At 41.0% G+C, this 22,083-nt stretch overlaps 1 protein-coding gene across 1 annotated transcript; it reads right to left on the minus strand.

Annotated features, from left to right (window-relative positions):
• Window positions 1–859: 859 nt before the first annotated feature.
• LOC131952649 (FMRFamide receptor) lies at window positions 860–21,821 on the minus strand. Its single transcript, XM_059315415.1, has 6 exons — window positions 21,637–21,821; window positions 16,261–16,482; window positions 13,855–13,996; window positions 5,711–5,862; window positions 4,959–5,108; window positions 860–1,190 (listed from the first exon to the last, which is right to left on the minus strand). The coding sequence occupies exons 1-6, from the start codon at window positions 21,819–21,821 to the stop codon at window positions 860–862; spliced, it is 1,182 nt and encodes a 393-aa protein (XP_059171398.1).
• Between the last annotated feature and the right edge of the window lie 262 nt (window positions 21,822–22,083).

The raw sequence follows: 22,083 nt of genomic DNA on the forward strand, positions 1-22,083 counted from the left end.
AGTCAGCGACTAGAGTCAGCGACCAGAGTCAGCGACCAGAGTCAGCGACCAGAGTCAGCGACTAGAGTCAGCGACTAGAGTCAGCGACTAGAGTCAGCGACTAGAGTCAGTGACTAGAGATTGAATGAATAGAGAGTCAGTGACTCCCGTTAGTTTCTAATCTGCTGAACACCAATCACAACAGAACAGTCAAACAACTCAGTGACGCCGCATGTTTCGACTATAGTTTTGATTTTTGTAATTATATATTCCATAGCTTTTAGTTTTGATTATTGTATGAATAAGTTCCACAGCGTATATTATATAGTTATGCGAATCCACTCCACACCATTGGTGTTTGATATATGCACTAATATATTTTATTATGAATAGTCTTGGTAGTGGTCGATGTTTTACCGAATATATAAACAAAACTTCTGTTTAGTTGTTTATCTCATTAGCTGAACTAGCTGCAGATATGTTGACGAAATGAATGCGAACCTTCTTTCTTTTATGGTGAGCAAAAACCTGTTGCCCGGAGTACAAATGTCCATCCAGTAGTTTGAAAGTGTTGTAGTTACATCACTTTGCGCTTGGATTTTATAAACAAACACGTCGATCTAATTCCTGACAGAATAAAAATCCAGGAAGTTTATGTCACAAATATTCGTATTAGGAGTTTAGATTTTAAATGTCGTGTTTGCTGTGTAAGGTCCAGTGGTATTTAAATACACACTTTAGGAGAAGGCGTTGGGATATAGGATATTGTAGCTGTATATTAGACATAAGGACAAAGTTTCCAGTGCATCAAGGGACGCAAGTTGACGCTATAAATAGACAAAGGAGCCATAATTCCTAGACTTGGCTACTTCCGGTCTCATCAAACAGCATCAGCCGCGAGCAACCTCTTCCTCGTCCGTGCCTCCTCGTCCTCTTCATCATTCTCGCCCTGATCCGCCGCGCTGACCAGCCGGGTTTCGTTCCCGCACCCGTTCGTGTGGCTCACCACGCTGTCCTTCATCAGATTCTCGGTCAAGGTCGTGGCCTGCTCTGAGCCGGAAGTAGTTGACCTCTGCTTGGAGCAGCGGGAGAAGTAGAGTTTGACGAAGACCTTCCGGAAGTTGTCGCCAAAGACCAGGTAGACGGCGCAGCTGACCACAGTGTCCAGGTTGTAGACCATCCGGAACACAAAAAGCATCATGCTGTCCACGCTGGAATGGAAGAAAATAATCTTTAATCATTGCTGTCCACACTGGAATGGAAGAAAATAATCTTTAATCATTGCTGTCTACAGTAGAATATAAGAAAATAATCTTTAATCATTGCTGTCCACACTGGAATGGAAGAAAATAATCTTTAATCATTGCTGTCCCCACTGTAATGGAAGAAAATAATCTTTAATCATTGCTGTCTACAGTAGAATATAAGAAAATAATCTTTAATCATTGCTGTCCACACTGGAATGGAAGAAAATAATCTTTAATCATTGCTGTCCACACTGTAATGTAAGAAAATAATCTTTAATCATTGCTATCCACTCTAGAATGGAAGAAAATAATCTTTAATCATTGCTGTCCACACTGGAATGGAAGAAAATAATCTTTAATAATCATGCTGTCTACACTGGAATGGAAGAAAATAATCTTGAATCATCATGCTGTCTACAGTAGAATATAAGAAAATAATCTTTAATCATCATGCTGTCCACACTGGAATGTAAGAAAATAATCTTTAATCATTGCTGTCCACTCTAGAATGGAAGAAAATAATCTTTAATCAGTGATGTCAACAATAGAATATAAGAAAATAATCTTTAATCATCATGTGGTCCATGACGTAACCATGAAAAAATAAAGTTTAATCATAAAGCTGTCCGCTACGCGTCTGCACTAGAATGTAAGAAAATAATCTTTAATCACCATGTTGTCCACAATGAAACAGATATCAACAAACATTGGATTACTAGCCGTCCTGGCTACATTCAATCAATAAAACTAATAATACAAAAATTTTTAACGCGACTAAATTACCGTGATTGCTATAGTTAGCCTAATGGTCCTGAGTTCATATGTGTGTGTGTGTGTGTTTGTGTGTGTGTTTGTGTGTATGAGTGTCCGTGTATTTGTGTGTGTATGTGTGTGTGCTTAAGTGTGTGTACATGTGTGTTTGTGTGTGTGTATGTGAGTGTGTGTGTGCGTGTGTGTGTATGTGTGTGTGTATTTGTGCGTGTATTTGTGTGTGTATTTGTGTGTGTAAGTATCTACCTCTGCATATAGAGAACAGCTGATAAGATGTAATTAAGAGTCCAGGCCTAATTGCAACGCGTGACGTAACTCATTTACTGACGTCCACATGTGGTTTCTAAGCTCCGGTACAGTCTCCCGGTCACGTGATGACCGTAGTCCTTAATAAATCTTCTTTTTGTCGGTCCCCACTCCCCCGGGATCTCACTAAGGGCTACTGCTACTATTCTGTTCAGGAGTTTAGAAATCTCCACGGAGGAGAATGTTTTAGAGTCTGACCTTCCGGAAGTGATGTGAACACGACAACCGGATGTGACCTTTGCAAAGATTTGACCTTTGGAGGTCTGTGTGGGTACTTGTCTGCATGTGCCTCTCTCTCACACACTCTCTCTCTCTCTCAATTCCTCTCTATTTTCTTCTATCTGTGTCTACCTCTCCCTCTCCATCTTTGTTTCTCAGTCTCCCTCACCATCTCTCTCTCTTTCTCTCTGTATCTTTCCATGTGTCTCTCTCCTTCAGATGCACAAAAAATCTAATTTTTCATTAAGTACACAAAATCAATCAGGTATACCATCCCCTAATGTATTCTGAATGTGGTTCCTTCAACCATTCAATGGCTTTTTGCATCCATTACGTTTATGTGTTTTCGGTGCGGATAGGTCAAATTATAAATAGCGTGTACGGAAATTGAGCGGGAGTTACGAAAGTGGACCGGAAGTTAAAAGACGCAAGAGTTATCTGTCCAAAAGCAGGGGTTATCTTAGTAACGCATAGCTTTAATTTGACATTGCCTAACATTACAACGATAAAAACTAGCTTTACTGTGACGTCTGCTAACATTACCTGTCTGCTAACATTACCTGTCGGCTAACATTACCTGTCCGTCTGCTAACATTACCTGTCGGCTAACATTACCTAACCGTCTGCTAACATTTCCTGTCCGTCTGCTAACATTACCTTGCCGGCTACTAACATTACCTGTCCGTCTGCTAACATTACCTGTCCGTCTGCTAACATTACCTGTCTGCTAACATTACCTAACCATCTGCTAACATTACCTGTCCGTCTGCTAACATTCCCTGTCTGCTAACATTACCTGACCGTCTGCTAACATTACCTGACCGTCTGCTAACATTACCTGACTGTCTGCTAACATTACCTGTCTGCTAACATTACCTGACCGTCTGCTAACATTACCTGTCTGCTAACATTACCTGTCTGCTAACATTACCTGTCTGCTAACATTACCTGTCTGCTAACATTACCTGACCGGCTGCTAACATTACCTGGCCGGCTGTTAGCATTACCTGTCTGCTAACGTTACCTGTCTGCTAACATTACCTGTCTGCTAACATTACCTGTCTGCTAACATTACCTATCTGCTAACATTACCTTGCCGGCTGCTAACATTACCTGTCTGCTAACATTACCGGTCTGCTAACATTACCTGTACGTCTGCTAACATTACCTGTCTGCTAACATTACCTGTCTGCTAACATTACCTGTCTGCTAACATTACCTGTCTGCTAACATTACCTGTCTGCTAACATTACCTGTCTGCTAACATTACCTATCTGCTAACATTACCTGTATGCTAACATTACCTGTCTGTTAACATTACCTGTCTGCTAACATTGCCTTGCCGGCTGCTAACATTACCTGTATGCTAACATTACCTGTCTGCTAACATAACTTGTCTGCTAACATTACCTGTCCGTCTGCTAACATTACCTGTCTGCTAACATTACCTGTCTGCTAACATTACCTGACCGGCTGCTAACATTACATGGCCGGCTGCTAGCATTACCTGTCCGCTAACATTACCTGTCTGCTAACATTACCTGTCTGCTAACATTACCTATCTGCTAACATTACCTTGCCGGCTGCTAACATTACCTGTCTGCTAAAATTACCTGTCTGCTAACATTACCTGTACGTCTGCTAACATTACCTGTCTGCTAACATTACCTGTCTGCTAACATTACCTGTCTGCTAACATTACCTGTCTGCTAACATTACCTGTCTGCTAACATTACCTATCTGCTAACATTACCTTGCCGGCTGCTAACATTACCTGTCTGCTAACATTACCTGTCTGCTAACATTACCTGTACGTCTGCTAACATTACCTGTCTGCTAACATTACCTGTCTGCTAACATTACCTGTCTGCTAACATTACCTGTCTGCTAACATTACCTGTACGTCTGCTAACATTACCTGTACGTCTGCTAACATTACCTGTCTGCTAACATTACCTGTCTGCTAACATTACCTGTCTGCTAACATTACCTGTCTGCTAACATTACCTGGCCGGCTGCTAACATTACCTTGCCGGCTGCTAACATTACCTTGCCGGCTGCTAACATTACCTTGCCGGCTGCTAACATTACCTTGCCGGCTGCTAACATTACCTTGCCGGATGCTAACATTACCTTGCCGGCTGCTAACATTACCTGTCCGTCTGCTAACATTACCTGTCCGTCTGCTAACATTACCTTGCCGGCTGCTAACATTACCTTGCCGGCTGCTAACATTACCTAGCCGGCTGCTAACATTACCTAGCCGGCTGCTAACATTACCTGGCCGTCTGCTAACATTACCTGTCTGCTAACATTACCTGACCGTCTGCTAACATTACCTGTCTGCTAACATTACCTGACCGTCTGCTAACATTACCTGTCTGCTAACATTACCTGACCGTCTGCTAACATTACCTTGCCGGCTGCTAACATTACCTTGCCGGCTGTATCTCCGTACGGGAGACGATGAAGAGCTTGATCCTGATCCCATGGAATGGCGTGTGCAGCAGCAGGAAGACCACCGACACGGCCAGGAGGAGGTGCGTCACCCGGGCCTCGGGGGAGTTCTTCGGCTCCGGGCACTGTCTGTAGAGGTCAAAGGTTAACTTGAACGTGAGGTCAAAGGCTAATTGGTGTCAAAATCTCTCGTCAATACCCACCATTGTAGTAATCTTACATTTTTTATTTCACTCATAAAGTTTCAACCTTTTGAAATGTACCTTAAAGTAAAACTCGACTTCAGTATACAATTTCACACTACAATTATGTTTATGCCATTGATCAAATTACCACTTTTTATAAACTACTAGCTGTCCCGGTCAGGCCTTTAATTAAAATTATACGTTTGGAAAGTGAAACTTGTTTGACATAACCTCATATAATAATTTTTTAAATCATTAATTTAGATAATAAATACATTATGTGCATTTGACGACCAAGTCGACTTTTTTACTTTATTCCTCTATTGTTAAGGGTCCTCGGTCCCACACAGAGCCACAGAATCCGATTGAGCTTTATATATTAGATTCTTAATAAAATTTATATTATTCATAAGTTACCAAAATCGAAAAGTTACAGTAATACTGTCGTATTTTATAAACCTAAAATTCTTTAATCCCTCCTACCTTACATAAACCAGCTAAAAATAAAATTCCCACCGTCTAAAAACCACCTTACAGAAATCCCACCTGTTCCGTAGGCCAGTGTCCCCACTAAGCCTCTTCTTCCTCTCGTATGCGTGCATAGCGCTGACCGCGACAAGGGGCACGACTATGATCATCAGAGCAAGGGGGATAACCAACGTCAAAATGGCGTCGAGATAGTTGAAAACAGCGTGAACCTGAAACAACAAAAAGAAATGACAACATCAAAAGATGGAAGATATAATAAAAAATTATTTAGTAGCACTTGAGGTATAATAGTAGACGCCATTAAGTTAGTTTCAATTCTTATTATTTCATACATACAGCTCCGATGTGACGTCTTTTCTCGAGACTCATTCATAACTAACTCACTGATATCAGCAACACGGTTACACAGTACACAGAGACTCGATATTCAAGGGACATCACTAAGATCTATAACACAAGGGAAGTAAACAAGAACTAACAATACACAACGATTCAGACATTAAATACAAACACAGAATCTGATCAGTCTGACCTCAGGCAACGGAAGCAAGAACAATCTGATGGTCAATGACGTCATATTGGGGGCACCAAACACAATACAATAGCATTTATTGTATATATATATATATATATATATATATATATATATATATATATATATATATATATATTTATATATATATATAAATAAATATATATATATAAATAAATATATATATATATATATATATATATATATATATATATATATATATATATATCGATGTATGTATGTATATATTTATATATCTATATATATATATATATATATATATATATATATATATATATATATATATATATATATATATATATATATATATATATATATATATATATATATACATCAATATATATATATATATATATATATATATATATATATATATATATATATATATATATATATATATATATATATATATATATATATATATATATATATATATATATATATATATATATATATATATATGTATATATATATAAAAATATATATATATATATATATATATATATATATATATATATATATATATATATATATATATATATATATATATACATCAATATATATATATATATATATATATGTCGATGTATGTATATGTGTGTGTACGTGTGTGAGGGGTCTAATCAAGTCAGAATTTAAGACAGAAGAACCACTTCTTGATCTCCTTATCCCTCGTCGGGAAATATTTACGATTACGCGCATCGATATGTGGAGTGGATGTGGGGGGGGGGGGGGGGCTATTGTTCAGACATGAGGTCACGTTGACCTGTCATACGCTCATGTCCAAACTCCATGTCACGTCGACTTGTCATATTACCACCACTTCATCTCAATTGCTTGCTGCCAGCACCTTAACAGGGTTTTCTTTAAACAAAACCTCACACTAGAAGAAAACAGCGACGCTAAAATGAGCCTTGCGTCATTGGAACAAAATCCACGTAAAGGGGGATAAGAGGAGAGTGAAGGACAGCACAAAGCAGACCAGTTAGCCACAGGACATCAAACACTCGTGTTAATGACACAACAATAGACGGACACAATGGCGCCCGCTTTTTGTACAATCGTGCACAAAATTGTAAGAGCAAGTAATGAATTACATTGACGCAAAAAATGTGTCACATTTGAAAATTGATGAAAAAAATTTGAAGGATCCAATCGTCCAGAGATGAGATCGTTGTCAACATTCAAGGATGCTGTCTTACACAATTACCAGCTCTGTAATGCTAAGTCACATCATGTTATAGAATATGAAAGGGTGAGTGGTCTGTAGAAATGCTGCATTACATTGGGTCAGGTGTGTGAGTCAAAATGTGTGTCATGTATTCTGATCGACAGGGTGTCCTGTGTCATGACACACCCGTGTGTCGTGTGTCCTATTACATCAGCATTTCGTGTGTCCTATTAGACCACTGTGTCTTGTGTCCTATAACACCAGTGTGTCGTTTGTCCTATTACACCACTGTGTCCTGTGTCCTATTACATCAGCGTGTCCTGTGTCCTATTACACCACTGTGTCCTGTGTCCTATTACACCAGTCTGTCCTGTGTCCTATTACACCAGCGTGTCATGTGTCCTATTACACCACTGTGTCCTGTGTCCTATTACACCAGTCTGTCCTGTGTCCTATTACACCAGTCTGTCCTATGTCCTATGTCCTATTACACCACTGTGTCGTGTGTCCGATTACATCAGCGTGTCGTGTGTCCTATTACACCAGTGTGTCGTGTGTCCTATTACACCACTCTGTCGTGTGTCCTATTACACCAGTGTGTCGTGTGTCCTATTACCCACTGTGTCGTGTGTCCTATTACACCAGTCTGTCCTGTGTCCTATTACATCACTGTGTCGTGTGTCCTATTACACCACTGTGTCCTGTGTCCTATTACACCACTGTGTCGTGTGTCCTATGACACCACTGTGTCCTATCACACCACTGTGTCCTATCACACCACTGTGTCGTGTGTCCTATTACACCACTATGTCCTGTGTCCTATTACACCCCTATGTCCTGTGTCATATTACACCACTATGTCCTGTGTCCTATTACACCAGTGTGTTCTGTGTCCTATTACACCACTATGTCCTGTGTCCTATCACACCAGCGTGTGACCATCACACAAGTTGTAACCACCAAAAACCTGACTCCACGATTCTAATCAAATTGCTTTCAACTTCTCGGCTTTTCTGTGTCAACGCCCTGGTGGATTCCCACAAGCTAGGCTTTGTCTTTTAAATTTAATCTATTTTTAACAAGTGCTTGGACTCATCTGCCTCTCGAAGAGTGACTGGTAATGATGCTAAACTGGGTTTAACACGGTTTAACTCCGGCGTAGAGGGACCATAGGCTTGACACCAAGGAGATAAATTACTCATACACGTGATTTTAGAGTCGTGGACAAATTTAGCTGCTCTCGCGGGGATTCCCTGACCTGAGTGAACTCTACGTGACGTCACGTGTTGACACACTAACGAGCCAATAGGTGAACACGTAGGTTCCCAATTATTTTTAGCAGTATTGACAGTTATTGGTTGCTGAATTGACAGGAGGAACCTCAATTTTAAAAAAAAAATTACGAAATTTACAATTGTTGATTTTAATTTAAATCTTATTCAAATTCAAATAAACAACTGAAAGAATATTTTTTTCGAAACTTGAAAATCGTGGAAGGTTTTTTTTTACTTGTGCACATTTCGAACCACTCTAGAAAGTTAGTGGCGTAGCGAGGTCGGGTGTCACCCGGTGCGGCACTTAATGGTGTCACCCCCCCCCCCCCCCAGAGGCATAGAGACCCTTCCCAGGGACAAACTTTCAAATTTTCGATTTGCACCCCCCCCCCCCCTCAAACTTTCGATTTGCACCCCCCCCCCTCGAGTTTTTCTCTATATATTTTGCTATTTTTTTGCCTTGGTGTCACCCCCCTAAATGGTGTCACCCGGTGCGGTCCGCACCCCCCGCCCCCCCCCCCCCCCCCTCGCTACGCCCCTGTAGAAAGTATATTTAGTCTCTGGTATCTATAGTGACTTTTGTATCTTAAGTACGGTTCCCTTTTCGAACCTGGCGATCCATGGGGCACATGTATGGACAGTTGTAATTTTAAAAATCTTTGACATCTAATCGATTAATCACATTCATATGACTTTGTAATTTCTACACGGATTTGAAAGCAACATTCCGTTAATTAGTTCTCTTAATTATTTATTAAAATTCGTCATGTATTCATTAGATCTCGTCCTGTTTGTGCTCTGTAGCCATGGTTACCGGGGTTCAAGGACGAGGGTTATCACGTGTAGGGGAGACGTAGGAGATCACATGACCGGATGTCGCCTGGTGCATGACGGTTGTTAATTACAGTCAGGCCTTTATTAAACATGTGGCCGTTAGGATTAATTGTGTATATGTTATAATTAATTTTGTATAGGTTATGATTAATTTTTTAGAGTTGAGGATTAGTTTGTAGCCGTGAGGATTATTTTTCTAGAGGTGAAAATTGATTTTGTAGCGGTAATGATTAATTTGTGGTGGTGAGAATTAATTCCTTTCCTTTACCCGGACCCGACGATCTTGTATGGCCAACACGCTGCGAACACTGGGGCTCACAAAACTTTACCACGCTGCGAACACTGGGGCTCACAAAACTTTACCACGCTGCGAACACTGGGGCTCACAAAACTTTACCACGCTGCGAACACTAGGGTTCACAAAACTTTACCACGCTGCGAACACTAGGGTTCAAAAACTTTACCACGCTGCGAACACTGGGGCTCACAAAACTTTACCAGCTGCGAACGCTAGGGTTCACAAAACTTCAAACCTAGACTCAACCCAAAAAAACCATAACCTAAACCTGACTTAACTACACGTTAGATATCTCTATGTTCACAGCACGCAGTCTCCATATTCAAATATCAATTACTCTGGTATACGACTTTTATTATCAAAGCTAACAACGTCTCTGAAGACATATAGGGCTCCACCCGTGATTAATTACCCTTCACTCTGGTAATTCGACTTTTACCATTAAAGCTACTGTTACGGGCCAGTTGTAGGTTAGTTTAGAATAGGTTAGAATAGTCTAGAACTAGGGGAGAGTGCCTGTGTGAGTGGAGTTCACCTTACTGTGTAGTTACCCTTGTGTGTTTATGTATTGTTATCCCAAGGTCGAATGCGGTATAAAAGCTGGAGTGAATGGTTGTCAGGGGTTAGTTAGTTGGCAGTCAGCGGGTTAGTAGCGGTTAGGACGAGGGCTGTTCTGGTACGCTTGAATGCATTGAGACGAATAAAAGTAGTGAAGTTAAACACGAAGCGTTGTTATTGATTTGAAATGAACCCAGAACGTAACAACTGGTGGCCAGTATGAATCAAGTAGAAGCATAAACTTGATGCTGTCCTGTCGTTTGCCTGATGCTGCCCTGATGTTTGCCTGATGCTGTCCTGCCGTTGCCTGATGCTGTCCTGTAGTTTGCCTGATGCTGTCCTGTCGTTTGCCTGATGCTGCCCTGATGTGTGCCGGTTGTTGCCCTGATGCTTGCCGGTTGCTGTCCTGATGCTTGCCGGTTGCTGTCCTGATGCAGTGTTACGGGCCAGTTGTAGGTTAGTTTAGAATAGGTTAGAATAGTCTAGAACTAGGGGAGAGTGCCTGTGTGAGTGGAGTTCACCTTACTGTGTAGTTACCCTTGTGTGTTTATGTATTGTTATCCCAAGGTCGAATGCGGGTATAAAAGGGCGAGTGAACGATTGTGTGGGGGCAGTCAGCGGCAAACATCAGGATAGCATCAGGCAAACGACAGGACAGCATCAGGCAAACTACAGGACAGCATCAGGCAACGGCAGGACAGCATCAGGCAAACATCAGGGCAGCATCAGGCAAACGACAGGACAGCATCAAGTTTATGCTTCTACTTGATTCATACTGGCCACCAGTTGTTACGTTCTGGGTTCATTTCAAATCAATAACAACGCTTCGTGTTTAACTTCACTACTTTTATTCGTCTCAATGCATTCAAGCGTACCAGAACAGCCCTCGTCCTAACCGCTACTAACCCGCTGACTGCCAACTAACTAACCCCTGACAACCATTCACTCCAGCTTTTATACCGCATTCGACCTTGGGATAACAATACATAAACACACAAGGGTAACTACACAGTAAGGTGAACTCCACTCACACAGGCACTCTCCCCTAGTTCTAGACTATTCTAACCTATTCTAAACTAACCTACAACTGGCCCGTAACAGAATGGTTGTCAGGGGTTAGTTAGTTGGCAGTCAGCGGGTTAGTAGCGGTTAGGACGAGGGCTGTTCTGGTACGCTTGAATGCATTGAGACGAATAAAAGTAGTGAAGTTAAACACGAAGCGTTGTTATTGATTTGAAATGAACCCAGAACGTAACAACTGGTGGCCAGTATGAATCAAGTAGAAGCATAAACTTGATGCTGTCCTGTCGTTTGCCTGATGCTGCCCTGATGTTTGCCTGATGCTGTCCTGCCGTTGCCTGATGCTGTCCTGTAGTTTGCCTGATGCTGTCCTGTCGTTTGCCTGATGCTGCCCTGATGTTTGCCTGATGCTGTCCTGCCGTTGCCTGATGCTGTCCTGTAGTTTGCCTGATGCTGTCCTGTCGTTTGCCTGATGCTATCCTGATGTTTGCCGCTGACTGCCCCCACACAATCGTTCACTCGCCCTTTTATACCCGCATTCGACCTTGGGATAACAATACATAAACACACAAGGGTAACTACACAGTAAGGTGAACTCCACTCACACAGGCACTCTCCCCTAGTTCTAGACTATTCTAACCTATTCTAAACTAACCTACAACTGGCCCGTAACACTGCATCAGGACAGCAACCGGCAAGCATCAGGACAGCAACCGGCAAACATCAGGATAGCATCAGGCAAACGACAGGACAGCATCAGGCAAACTACAGGACAGCATCAGGCAACGGCAGGACAGCATCAGGCAAACATCAGGGCAGCATCAGGCAAACGACAGGACAGCATCAGGCAAACTACAGGACAGCATCAGGCAACGGCAGGACAGCATCAGGCAAACATCAGGGCAGCATCAGGCAAACGACAGGACAGCATCAAGTTTATGCTTCTACTTGATTCATACTGGCCACCAGTTGTTACGTTCTGGGTTCATTTCAAATCAATAACAACGCTTCGTGTTTAACTTCACTACTTTTATTCGTCTCAATGCATTCAAGCGTACCAGAACAGCCCTCGTCCTAACCGCTACTAACCCGCTGACTGCCAACTAACTAACCCCTGACAACCATTCACTCCAGCTTTTATACCGCATTCGACCTTGGGATAACAATACATAAACACACAAGGGTAACTACACAGTAAGGTGAACTCCACTCACACAGGCACTCTTCCCTAGTTCTAGACTATTCTAACCTATTCTAAACTAACCTACAACTGGCCCGTAACAGCTACAATGTCTGAATCCATATAAGCTTCACCCTATCGCCTAACCGCCCAGACTGTCTATTCCAGCTAATCTCCGAGTCGACCATCGCCCATTTAATAACCGCCTCAAATGAAATCGTTCTTTTGACCGTAATCCGCGTCATTAGAATAATATCTTTAAAAAGATTCGTGATTAAAATAAGCAATTACTTTGCAAAATGTAAGCCAAACAAATCAAACATTTGTTTAAACGTCGCTTTGTATTGTTTATTTTAAATCTAAACACAAATGGAATCTTGAAAGGCCGGTTGACGTACTACTTTAAGTTTCTTAATAAATATACAGTGTTTCTTCCAGACTAATTTCCACGGGGGTGGGGGGGGGGGGGTACCTGAAATTTCCGGGGGGGGGGGAAGCGGTAGACTCTCTTTGGGGAAGAAGATATATATATATATATATATATATATATATATATATATATATATATATATATATATATATATATATGTGTGTGTGTGTGTGTGTGTGTCTGTGTGGTGTGTGTGTGTGTGTGTGTAACGTAATGTCATCTTTTAATGTTTGTATTTAGTTGTGTTCTAGTGATACCTTATATAATATATAAAACTGTGTTGTAATTTTGTATTTAGTTCGTGTTTAGTTTAAATGTGTAGGTTGTGGTTAGTGTTGCGTGTGTGCAGGGTGGGGGGAGAGTTCAAATGTGGGATACGTTGTTGAGAGTTGTGTTGTGGTTGGCGTTGTAGTACGGTGCGTGATGTGTTAGATGCGTGTGTAAAACGTCATCACCCCCCCCCCCCCACACACACACCCACACACATTCCCCCATTTTTAGAAGACCAGAGTATGACAACAAGCTCCGTGTTTTCTCTCTGACATTTGATGACGCAGACGACAAGATATTTTTAGAATTTGCACGTTTGGCGCCATTTTAATTGCCACATGTCGTGTGCAATTACAGGAGAAAAAACTCAAAAATAAAATGCAATAAATAATTAACTTTGGCAATAAATTTTAATAACGTCGTAATAAAAATAATTGATTATTCATTTTAAGATTCTTTTTTTTTAAACATCCAAAAAAAAAAAAAAACCTACGAAAATTTCTGAACGACTTATCTCCCTTTCCATTTGTTTAAATAACACTAACTCCTAATGGGAAAGAACTCTCCGGTACGTGAAATAACATTGTCTCCCCTGACCATTGCCTATACAAACCTCGTGAAAGTCCGGCCATACGTCACACGAGCCTCTGATGACGCGGCTCGTCCATAAAGGGAAGTTGTTCACCGCTAGGCCCAGCAGTACAAAACTGACGATGACGTATTTGGCCACCCGCGGGGTGCAGAGCTGGTTTACCCTGGGGATAGAAGAGGGTTAGGGTAGGGTTAAAGTTAGGACTGGTTAGGATAAGGATAGGTCTAGATTAGCGTTAAAGTTAGGACTGGTTAGGATAGGAGGGATGACACTAGTTAGGCTAGCTATATAAGTAGGTCAAGCAGAACGGAGAAAATGTACAATAGCCAGAAGTCAAGCAGGCGAGTTGGTAAGATTAGCTAGAATAGGTAGGAACCAATGAGATGCGAGATGATGATCGGTTGGTCACGTCAGATGGTCAGCTGACCAAGCGTCAGTAATTAGCAGTTTATAAATTAGCCCTTTGACTGAAACGATGCTGAAATTTATTCATCATCTTTTCCCGTGACACATGGGGCAGATGAAGTAGAGTTCATCTGTTTCAGGGACCCCGGCATACAAAAGGATAATGTGGTTAGCGCTATGTCTAACAACTTTTGGTTTTCCTAACGTGACTTGAACCCGAATTTCGAACTCGAGACTTTTAGCAGAACATTGGTAAAAACGGTGATTAAAGCAGTGATGTAATTCACACAGCGAAAATTGATTACAATTTTACCAGAAGGAAACTGATTTTTTCGTAAGGACGAAAAACCCCAGACAGGTAAGGAAAGTCATGAAAATTATATTACCCCCCCCCCAATCAACTCTCCTATTTCTAAATGTGACCGGCTCGTTTTCCCGCTGTTTCTAGACATCAGACGACATAAACTTCTAACGTCTGCCGGCCGTCAAGCTTATCCTAACAAACTCACCCAGACGACTCGCGGACGGACATTTTTCTCAGACTTTTTTTTCCGACTCTAATCCGGATTTATACCCGGAACTCTGGGACGGATAGAGTCACGTGACGTTCATCCCTCTCATCCAATCAGGTTTAAGATCAGCTGTGATGGGGATTAGTGGGCGAAACAATGCTCGTATTTTTGGGGGTTTACTGTAATGGACTTAGTTATTTGTTATCTTCTGACCAACGAATTTGGCGATCAAGACAAGCATAAGCTGTAACTAAATTTATCCACTAAATATTTGATCTTAAACTAAGGGTAAGTTTTTTTCAACAACTTTGTTCCGTTTGGGTATAAAGGCTATTTTTAATTTTATCGATTGGGATGTTAAGGATGAGAGATAGACTTAAGTCTTAGCAGTAACAAAAATTGAAATTTATCCACTAAATATCTGATCTTAAACTAAGGGTTATTTTTTTTCAACAGCTTTGTTACGTTTAGGTATAAAGTATAAGGGCTACTGGGATGCGAAGGATGTGAGTTGGATTTCAGTCACAGCAGTTAAAAAAAGTTGTTTGACCCCCGTTGAAACATCGCGAGACTCATTCATCAGACATTATGAAATGTATGTGAATCCAGTAACTACATTTCACTGTTTCAGATACCACAAAAATCGCTTACGCTTTACGCTATATCCGTTTAAAATAAGTTGGAAATGTAGCATTATTTTAATTTTACAGTTACACATTTGACATGTAACTATGATATGCTTTCCATCTTTGACACTGACCTGAAGACTACCGTCAACCTTAAAATTGGTATGATCTACTAATTGTGAACTATTTCTACCCAAAGATTAGTTTACAGGACTTGACTTTAGTCAGACTTTTAAAAAGGACTTCCTATATTTCAACTTAAATAAAAATCAGTCTCGAACTTTTTGTCCAAAACTCAACCTTGACCTACGTAGAGCACTGTTATTTGACCTACCTTTTCCTTGACCTGAATTGAGAAATGACATTAGCTTATTTAGGTAATGTAAGCCAACCCGAGGTCTTGCATCTTACCTTAAAACTCGTATTGAATTGACGGACTAATTAGATGACTGATCTTGGCCTACCTGAAGAGCTTGGTAGCCTAACATGGACTGGTGACCTTGATCCACCTGGTGCGCTGACCTTGACTTACTTGGGAGGCTAACCTTGGCTTTCTTGGACGTCTGACCATGACTCACCTGTGTGACTGACCTTGACCCACCCGGAGCACTGACCTTGAATTACCTGTGCGGCTAACTATGGCTTACCTTTTACGTCTGAACTTGACCCACCTAGAGTGTTTGACTTTGACCTACCTGAATGACTGGCTTTGACCCACTTGGGGGGGGGGTGATATTGACCTACAAACAGGAGGGCTGATCTTGACTCACCTGTGCGTTAGCCTTGACCTACCTGGAGAGCTGACCTTGACCCACTTGGAGGGTTGACATTAACCTACCTAGAGAACTGACCTTGACCCACTTGGAGGGCTGGCCTTGACCTACCTGGAGGGCTGAGAGATCCTGATGAAGTTCTCCACGGTGATGATGACGACCATCCAGACACTGAGAAAGGGGCAGAAGTAGGAGAGGAAGACCGTCAGCTCACAGATGCCCTCGTTGCTGATGAGGGGCATGAAGGTGTTGGTCCAGGCGATGAACATGCTGGTCAGGAACCCAAACACGGCCAGGGACCGCGTGGCCAGGTACAGGCAGCAGGAGATGCCCCTGGGGACGGAGGGCATTCTTAAAATCATGGGCACCATGTTATCGTGGGGTTGTTGATAACTTAGGTAAAAATGTTACGATCATGTAGACTTAAAATCTATTTCTATTGTCTAAAATATAAATAAAATAGTGTAGTTTGCACTATGTCCAGCCGCCTTTAGTATCCCTAGCATTGAGTCAGATACCCATCAAAGCTGGGTGAACTCATGGACGTAATACGGACTCCAACACGGTATCCGAACTCAAGAGTTTAGGGTTAGTAGTTGAGAACTCGAGCACACGACCATACCGTGCTATATTATTGATAACATGTACACCTAGAAATGATGGGAAATGTTAAAATAAGAGCATATTTAACAATGTATTTTTTTCAAAGCATGGGTACAATGATCCGTCATGACATCTTATAAGATTCTTGCAATGTCAACTGAGAGGGCATCACCCATAGCTTTTATTGTCGAGATGAACCAACAATTAGGCAGGGCAGATGGAATCAAGGACAGATGTCACGTGCCATCGCTTACAAAAAAATGTAAGTTAGTTTATCACGATATTGCTTGAGACTGACAGGACATCTAAAGGGTGGGGGGGGGGGGGGGGGGGGGTAGGCTCATTAGAAAAAAGGAAAAATAAAACTGTTCATTAAATAATGCGTTTTAGAATGTATTTCTGTGTATCTAAGTTAGGGTACTTAAGGGAAAATATTTTTTTGCATAAGGGACACTTTTGAAAGTATGGTTGCCATGGAAACGGTGGCCATCTTGAAAAAAAAACTACCTTTTGTCGAGGTCTCACGGTCCAAAAAATAACATATATAAATTAATCATATAATCATTGACCTTTCTTTTACTAACTCTGATACAGTCAGCTGGATAGTTTTTGTAACAAAAAACACTCGAGAAATATTTTTTTCGAATTTTCAAACAAATTTTAATGGTGAAACACCATTCAATTTTAATGATATTTCACCATATAAAATTTTGGAAATTCGAAGAAAAAATTCTAAATTGTTTTCATCTTGACATGACAATCACACTTTCAGAAGCGTTCCTGATAAATGCAAACAATTTCTTTTAAGTACCCTAGCTTAGATTCACAGAAATAAATAAGTAAAGCTTATTCGTTAAGAAGTTTGTTTTTTCCTTCTGGAGTCTACCCCCTTAAGGGTTGTACAGAAGCGTGCGACATTGACGGAAAACTTCTTTAAAAAAAATAATGTCTTCAAAGACACATTTTTTGAACGCTCTTAAAAAGATGTTCCCATACACTTCATAGGCCATGTTTCTAACAATAGCACACACGCGTAAAATTGCATCACTGAAATCAATGACACACTAACTTCTATTGTTGCCAGTTCCCACTTTCAGAGAGAGTTCGTTTTTTTTTTACATCGGAGTTAGTTCCCCTGTGGGAGTTCTTCAGGTCGGGAGTTTCAACAAAAAACTGGCATTAAAATTTTCCGTTACCAAGGAGACGGCCAGGTTGGCTTTTAACAGAAATTTTTATTGGCCTATGGCAGACGCGGGACCGGGTGCCGGCCGCGTTGTTGGAGCGCTGAACTCGAGTGGAAGCTGAGAATTAAGGTCACTTCCGGTTTCAGACACGCTGCGAAAACTTTCAGGCACGAAGACGGTGTTTTTTAATTAGGTGCTATGACATTGTACAAAAAAAAATGAGGGATGATATTTTTTTTTAGTCCGACCGTCAAATCAAATTCGAAAAATTTGACTTAAATCAGCAGCCGAGAACCAGCGATTCCCTCGCCTAATGGCATGTTATACCAAGACTGGGCTGACCGTCTGATTGTCTGGAATGTAGGTGAAGTAGAGTTACCTGTTTCTATGACCACAACCTCGTCCTCAACACTATGCCTAGCCGTTTTATCTACGAATCAGATTAAGTACCAACCAGCGCTAGGCAGATTAGATAAAATTGAGTGTCTCTACCTTAACCACAATCAAGGCCCAAACCTTAACCAGAGGCGTAGCTAGGGGAGGGCGGGGAGGGCGGCCGCCCCGGGCGCAGACCCTAGGGGGGCGCCAAAAGGGGTAAAAAATAATTTTAAAAGCTAATTTTATGCTGCAGTTTTTAATTATAAACAAAGTAAAGAAATTTAACGGCTGTCAGCCTTTACATTCTGATTTAACTGTTTTCCACCTTGATTGAGTAACTGTAAAACGTTTAACCTTAAGAAACAGTGACCGGAAAAACCTCTTTCCAGCTTCCTAGATGGGGGGGGGGTGGGGGGGGGGCGGGGGCGGGCGCTTTTTCCAAGACTAAAATCGTAAAAATTCACACCGGAATTACTCAAAAAAGAAACATATTGTACTAAAGCGTATTGTGTAACATAAAAAAAGAGTTAGTGACGTTTGTCCAAGATGGTGGTGGGGTGGGGGCGCTTTTTCACCAGCAAAAAACCGCAGGATTTGTACTGGATCGGTGACCAGATAACTTTTTTAACACTTAGAAAAGAGATCAATTGAATGAACACTCCCCAGTTTTGCTAAGTAATAACGCGACTAGTTCTTTGTAAGATTCTTACGATTCGCTCAACTTCAACGTAAGAGATCAGATACTTTTACTTAATTGCATTATATCTAACCTAGATCACTTCATTAAAGAGAACTAAATATCACGGATTCTTGTATCGCTATTCGTTCAATAAATTAGCAGACTGTCGGAGCGGGTGGGTGTAAAGCGACACTCTTTGCCAAAATTTTAAGAGAGAAGAAAATTAGTATATTGTACTGAATAGATGATTTTTTATTCATTTTTTTCATAACACTTTGGTCAACCTAAGTGATGATTTAATATTGTAATATAGGCCTATTATTATCGAAATTGTTCTAAAGACACGACCAAAAGTAGACCAAATAGGCTTGCACCTTCTACAAACTACACTCTAAAGCACTGGTTCTTACCTTTTTGAAGGTACAGAACCCCACCAATTTCAAATCCGCAATGACCGAACCCTTCTTAATAGTTGTATCGTCCACACTGACAAAATCCGATCGTAAATCATATGAATCGGGTGTGTGTCTTGACCTCCGCGGAAACCCGGAGACTGACTTACCGAACCTCTGGGGTTCGATGGAACCCACTGTTCTAAACTCTTTTGATTTTCTTCTTTTTATTCGTTTCGGCTTCCTAAGGAACATAGACGTAGGCAACACTTCGTCAACTCACTTGATTTTTATGAAGATCGAACCCTAATAATCCAGCCTCCCCCTTCTCTTTTTCAAATGATTACCTTCAGGACTTACTTATTCTTTTTCTCTTCCTCTTTCCCCGTGGACTTCACACATGCACCTGCGTAGTGATGTTATTTTCTGTCTTTCTCATATTATGCCCTTACTACCACCTTTTCATTCTCCACTGTCTTTAAACTAGCTCCGAGCCATACAATAAAAGATACCTCATACTTAGCTACGGATCCTGATTGAATTGTTTTGACAATGCATTTGAATTCCACATCGACTTAGAATGTTAATACGCATTTTATCGCCGCTAAAATTCTAATCTGAATGTCATGGACTGTTGCACACACACACTCACACACACACACACACACACACACACATATATATATATATATATATATATATATATATATATATATATATATATATATATATATATATAATATGGGGGGCGCCAAACTGAAAGTTCGCCCCGGGCGCCGGGAGGGGTCGCTACGCCTCTGACCTTAACCCTACCGCTAGTCCCACCACTAGCCCTAACCATAATCCTCACCTTCTAAATCAAACCTTATCCTAAGCCTAACATTACCAGCAGACCCGTCAGAACAAAATCGATACCTTAACGTATGAACCAGCAGACGGTATTAGTAAAACTGGCTTTTTTTTAATATTTCGTTTTAATGATGGTGCGGGTATAACTTTCTGTGCGGCTCTTGGTGCTAATGATGTTACAGATATAACTTTCTCTGCGGGTATAAGTCTCTAAACAGCTCTTGGTTCTTATGGCGGTACCAAGTACAGGTATAACTTTCTGTACAGCTCTTGGTTCTAATGATGGTACGGGTATAACCTCCCTGAGTCGGAAGAACATAGTTTTGTAATTTTGTCCGTATGTCTGTATGTCGGTGTGTGTGTAGGCCTATGTGTGTATGTGTGTGTGTGGGGGGGGGGTATGTATTTGAACACTATAATTTGAGTACCGTTACAGCTAGGTTGATGAAATTTCATATATAAGTATCATATCCAATTTTTAGTTCTGTATCAACTTTTCAGCTATTTCCGATAACCGAAAGTGGAACTTATTCTACTTTTAGTTTTTCAAAAGCCTATAACTTGAATACTGTTTAAGAAAGATAAACGAAATTTCACAGTAGTATTTTACGCTATTTCCGATTTCTCAAAAAACGCATATGAATTATAAAGTACTAATAATATTCCGCACTATTATAAATGTATTGTTTGCCGTTCACTTGGTGCGCAATTCCTTTTTTTTTTAGGAGATTCTATTTTATTTTAAAAAGTTTAAGTAATTAAAAAATGGATTAAAAATCATGTCTATATCCCGAGCTGTCATCCCCCGTAGTGTTATATAACAATATTCGAGAAAGGTTAGGGGAGATCACTCCCGGTTCATTTGTGTTAGCGTGGATTGGGGGAGGTCTACTATTCTTTTTCATATATTTATATATTTATAATTATCATTTTCTTGTAAACTTGCTAAAACTTTAGCAATAAAAACAACTGAATTTTTTTTTATCCTAACCATAACGGATTTAAGAACCTCTATGTTTACGAGTAGCATTCCTATACACTCCATAGATTCGCCAACTGGGAAGGGAATGAGCAACACAAGAACAACTCTCAACACACACAACACACACAACACACACAACACACACAACACAACATACACAACACACACAACACACACAGCACAAACAACACACACAACACACACAACACACACACACAACACACACAACACACACACAACACACACAACACACACAACACACACAACACCCACAACACAACACACACAACACACACAACACACACAACACAAACACACACAACACACACAACACACACAACACACACAACACTCACAACACAACACACACAACACACAACATAACACACACAACACACAACACACACACTGGCTACTGACCTGAGGGGTCGGGAGAGGAAAGCCCCGGCGGTCAGGAGGTTGAGGACTGTCCCCACCAGACAGACGAGGGAGATGGTGATGGTCTCGATGTACTGGGTCAGGGTGTAGGAGGGGTTATAGGTCACGTTGTTGGCGGCCGTCATGGCCGTGTGGTTCAAGGTCAGCATGACGTCAGTTCCGGCCATGTCTTCGGGGTGGGGTGTATCGTTGGAATGCACGTATATATGCGTGTTGTCAGTTAGATGATAGGCGTTTCTAGGACAGCTGCTAGAAGGTTATCACGTGACTGGTTAGACAGGTGTTTCTAGGACAGTTGCTAGAAGGTTATCACGTGACTGGTCAGATGTTGTTGATTTCATGGAATGGCAGGGGTGTTAACAGGTTAATCCTGCAGGCGTTGACAGACGGATCGTCTGATGCAATGTTGACTGACCTCTTGCTTGACAT

Source organism: Physella acuta, unplaced genomic scaffold (assembly GCF_028476545.2).
Source record: "Physella acuta isolate Inbredline_101_S28 unplaced genomic scaffold, ASM2847654v3 ptg000072l, whole genome shotgun sequence".
NCBI lineage: Eukaryota > Metazoa > Mollusca > Gastropoda > Physidae > Physella > Physella acuta.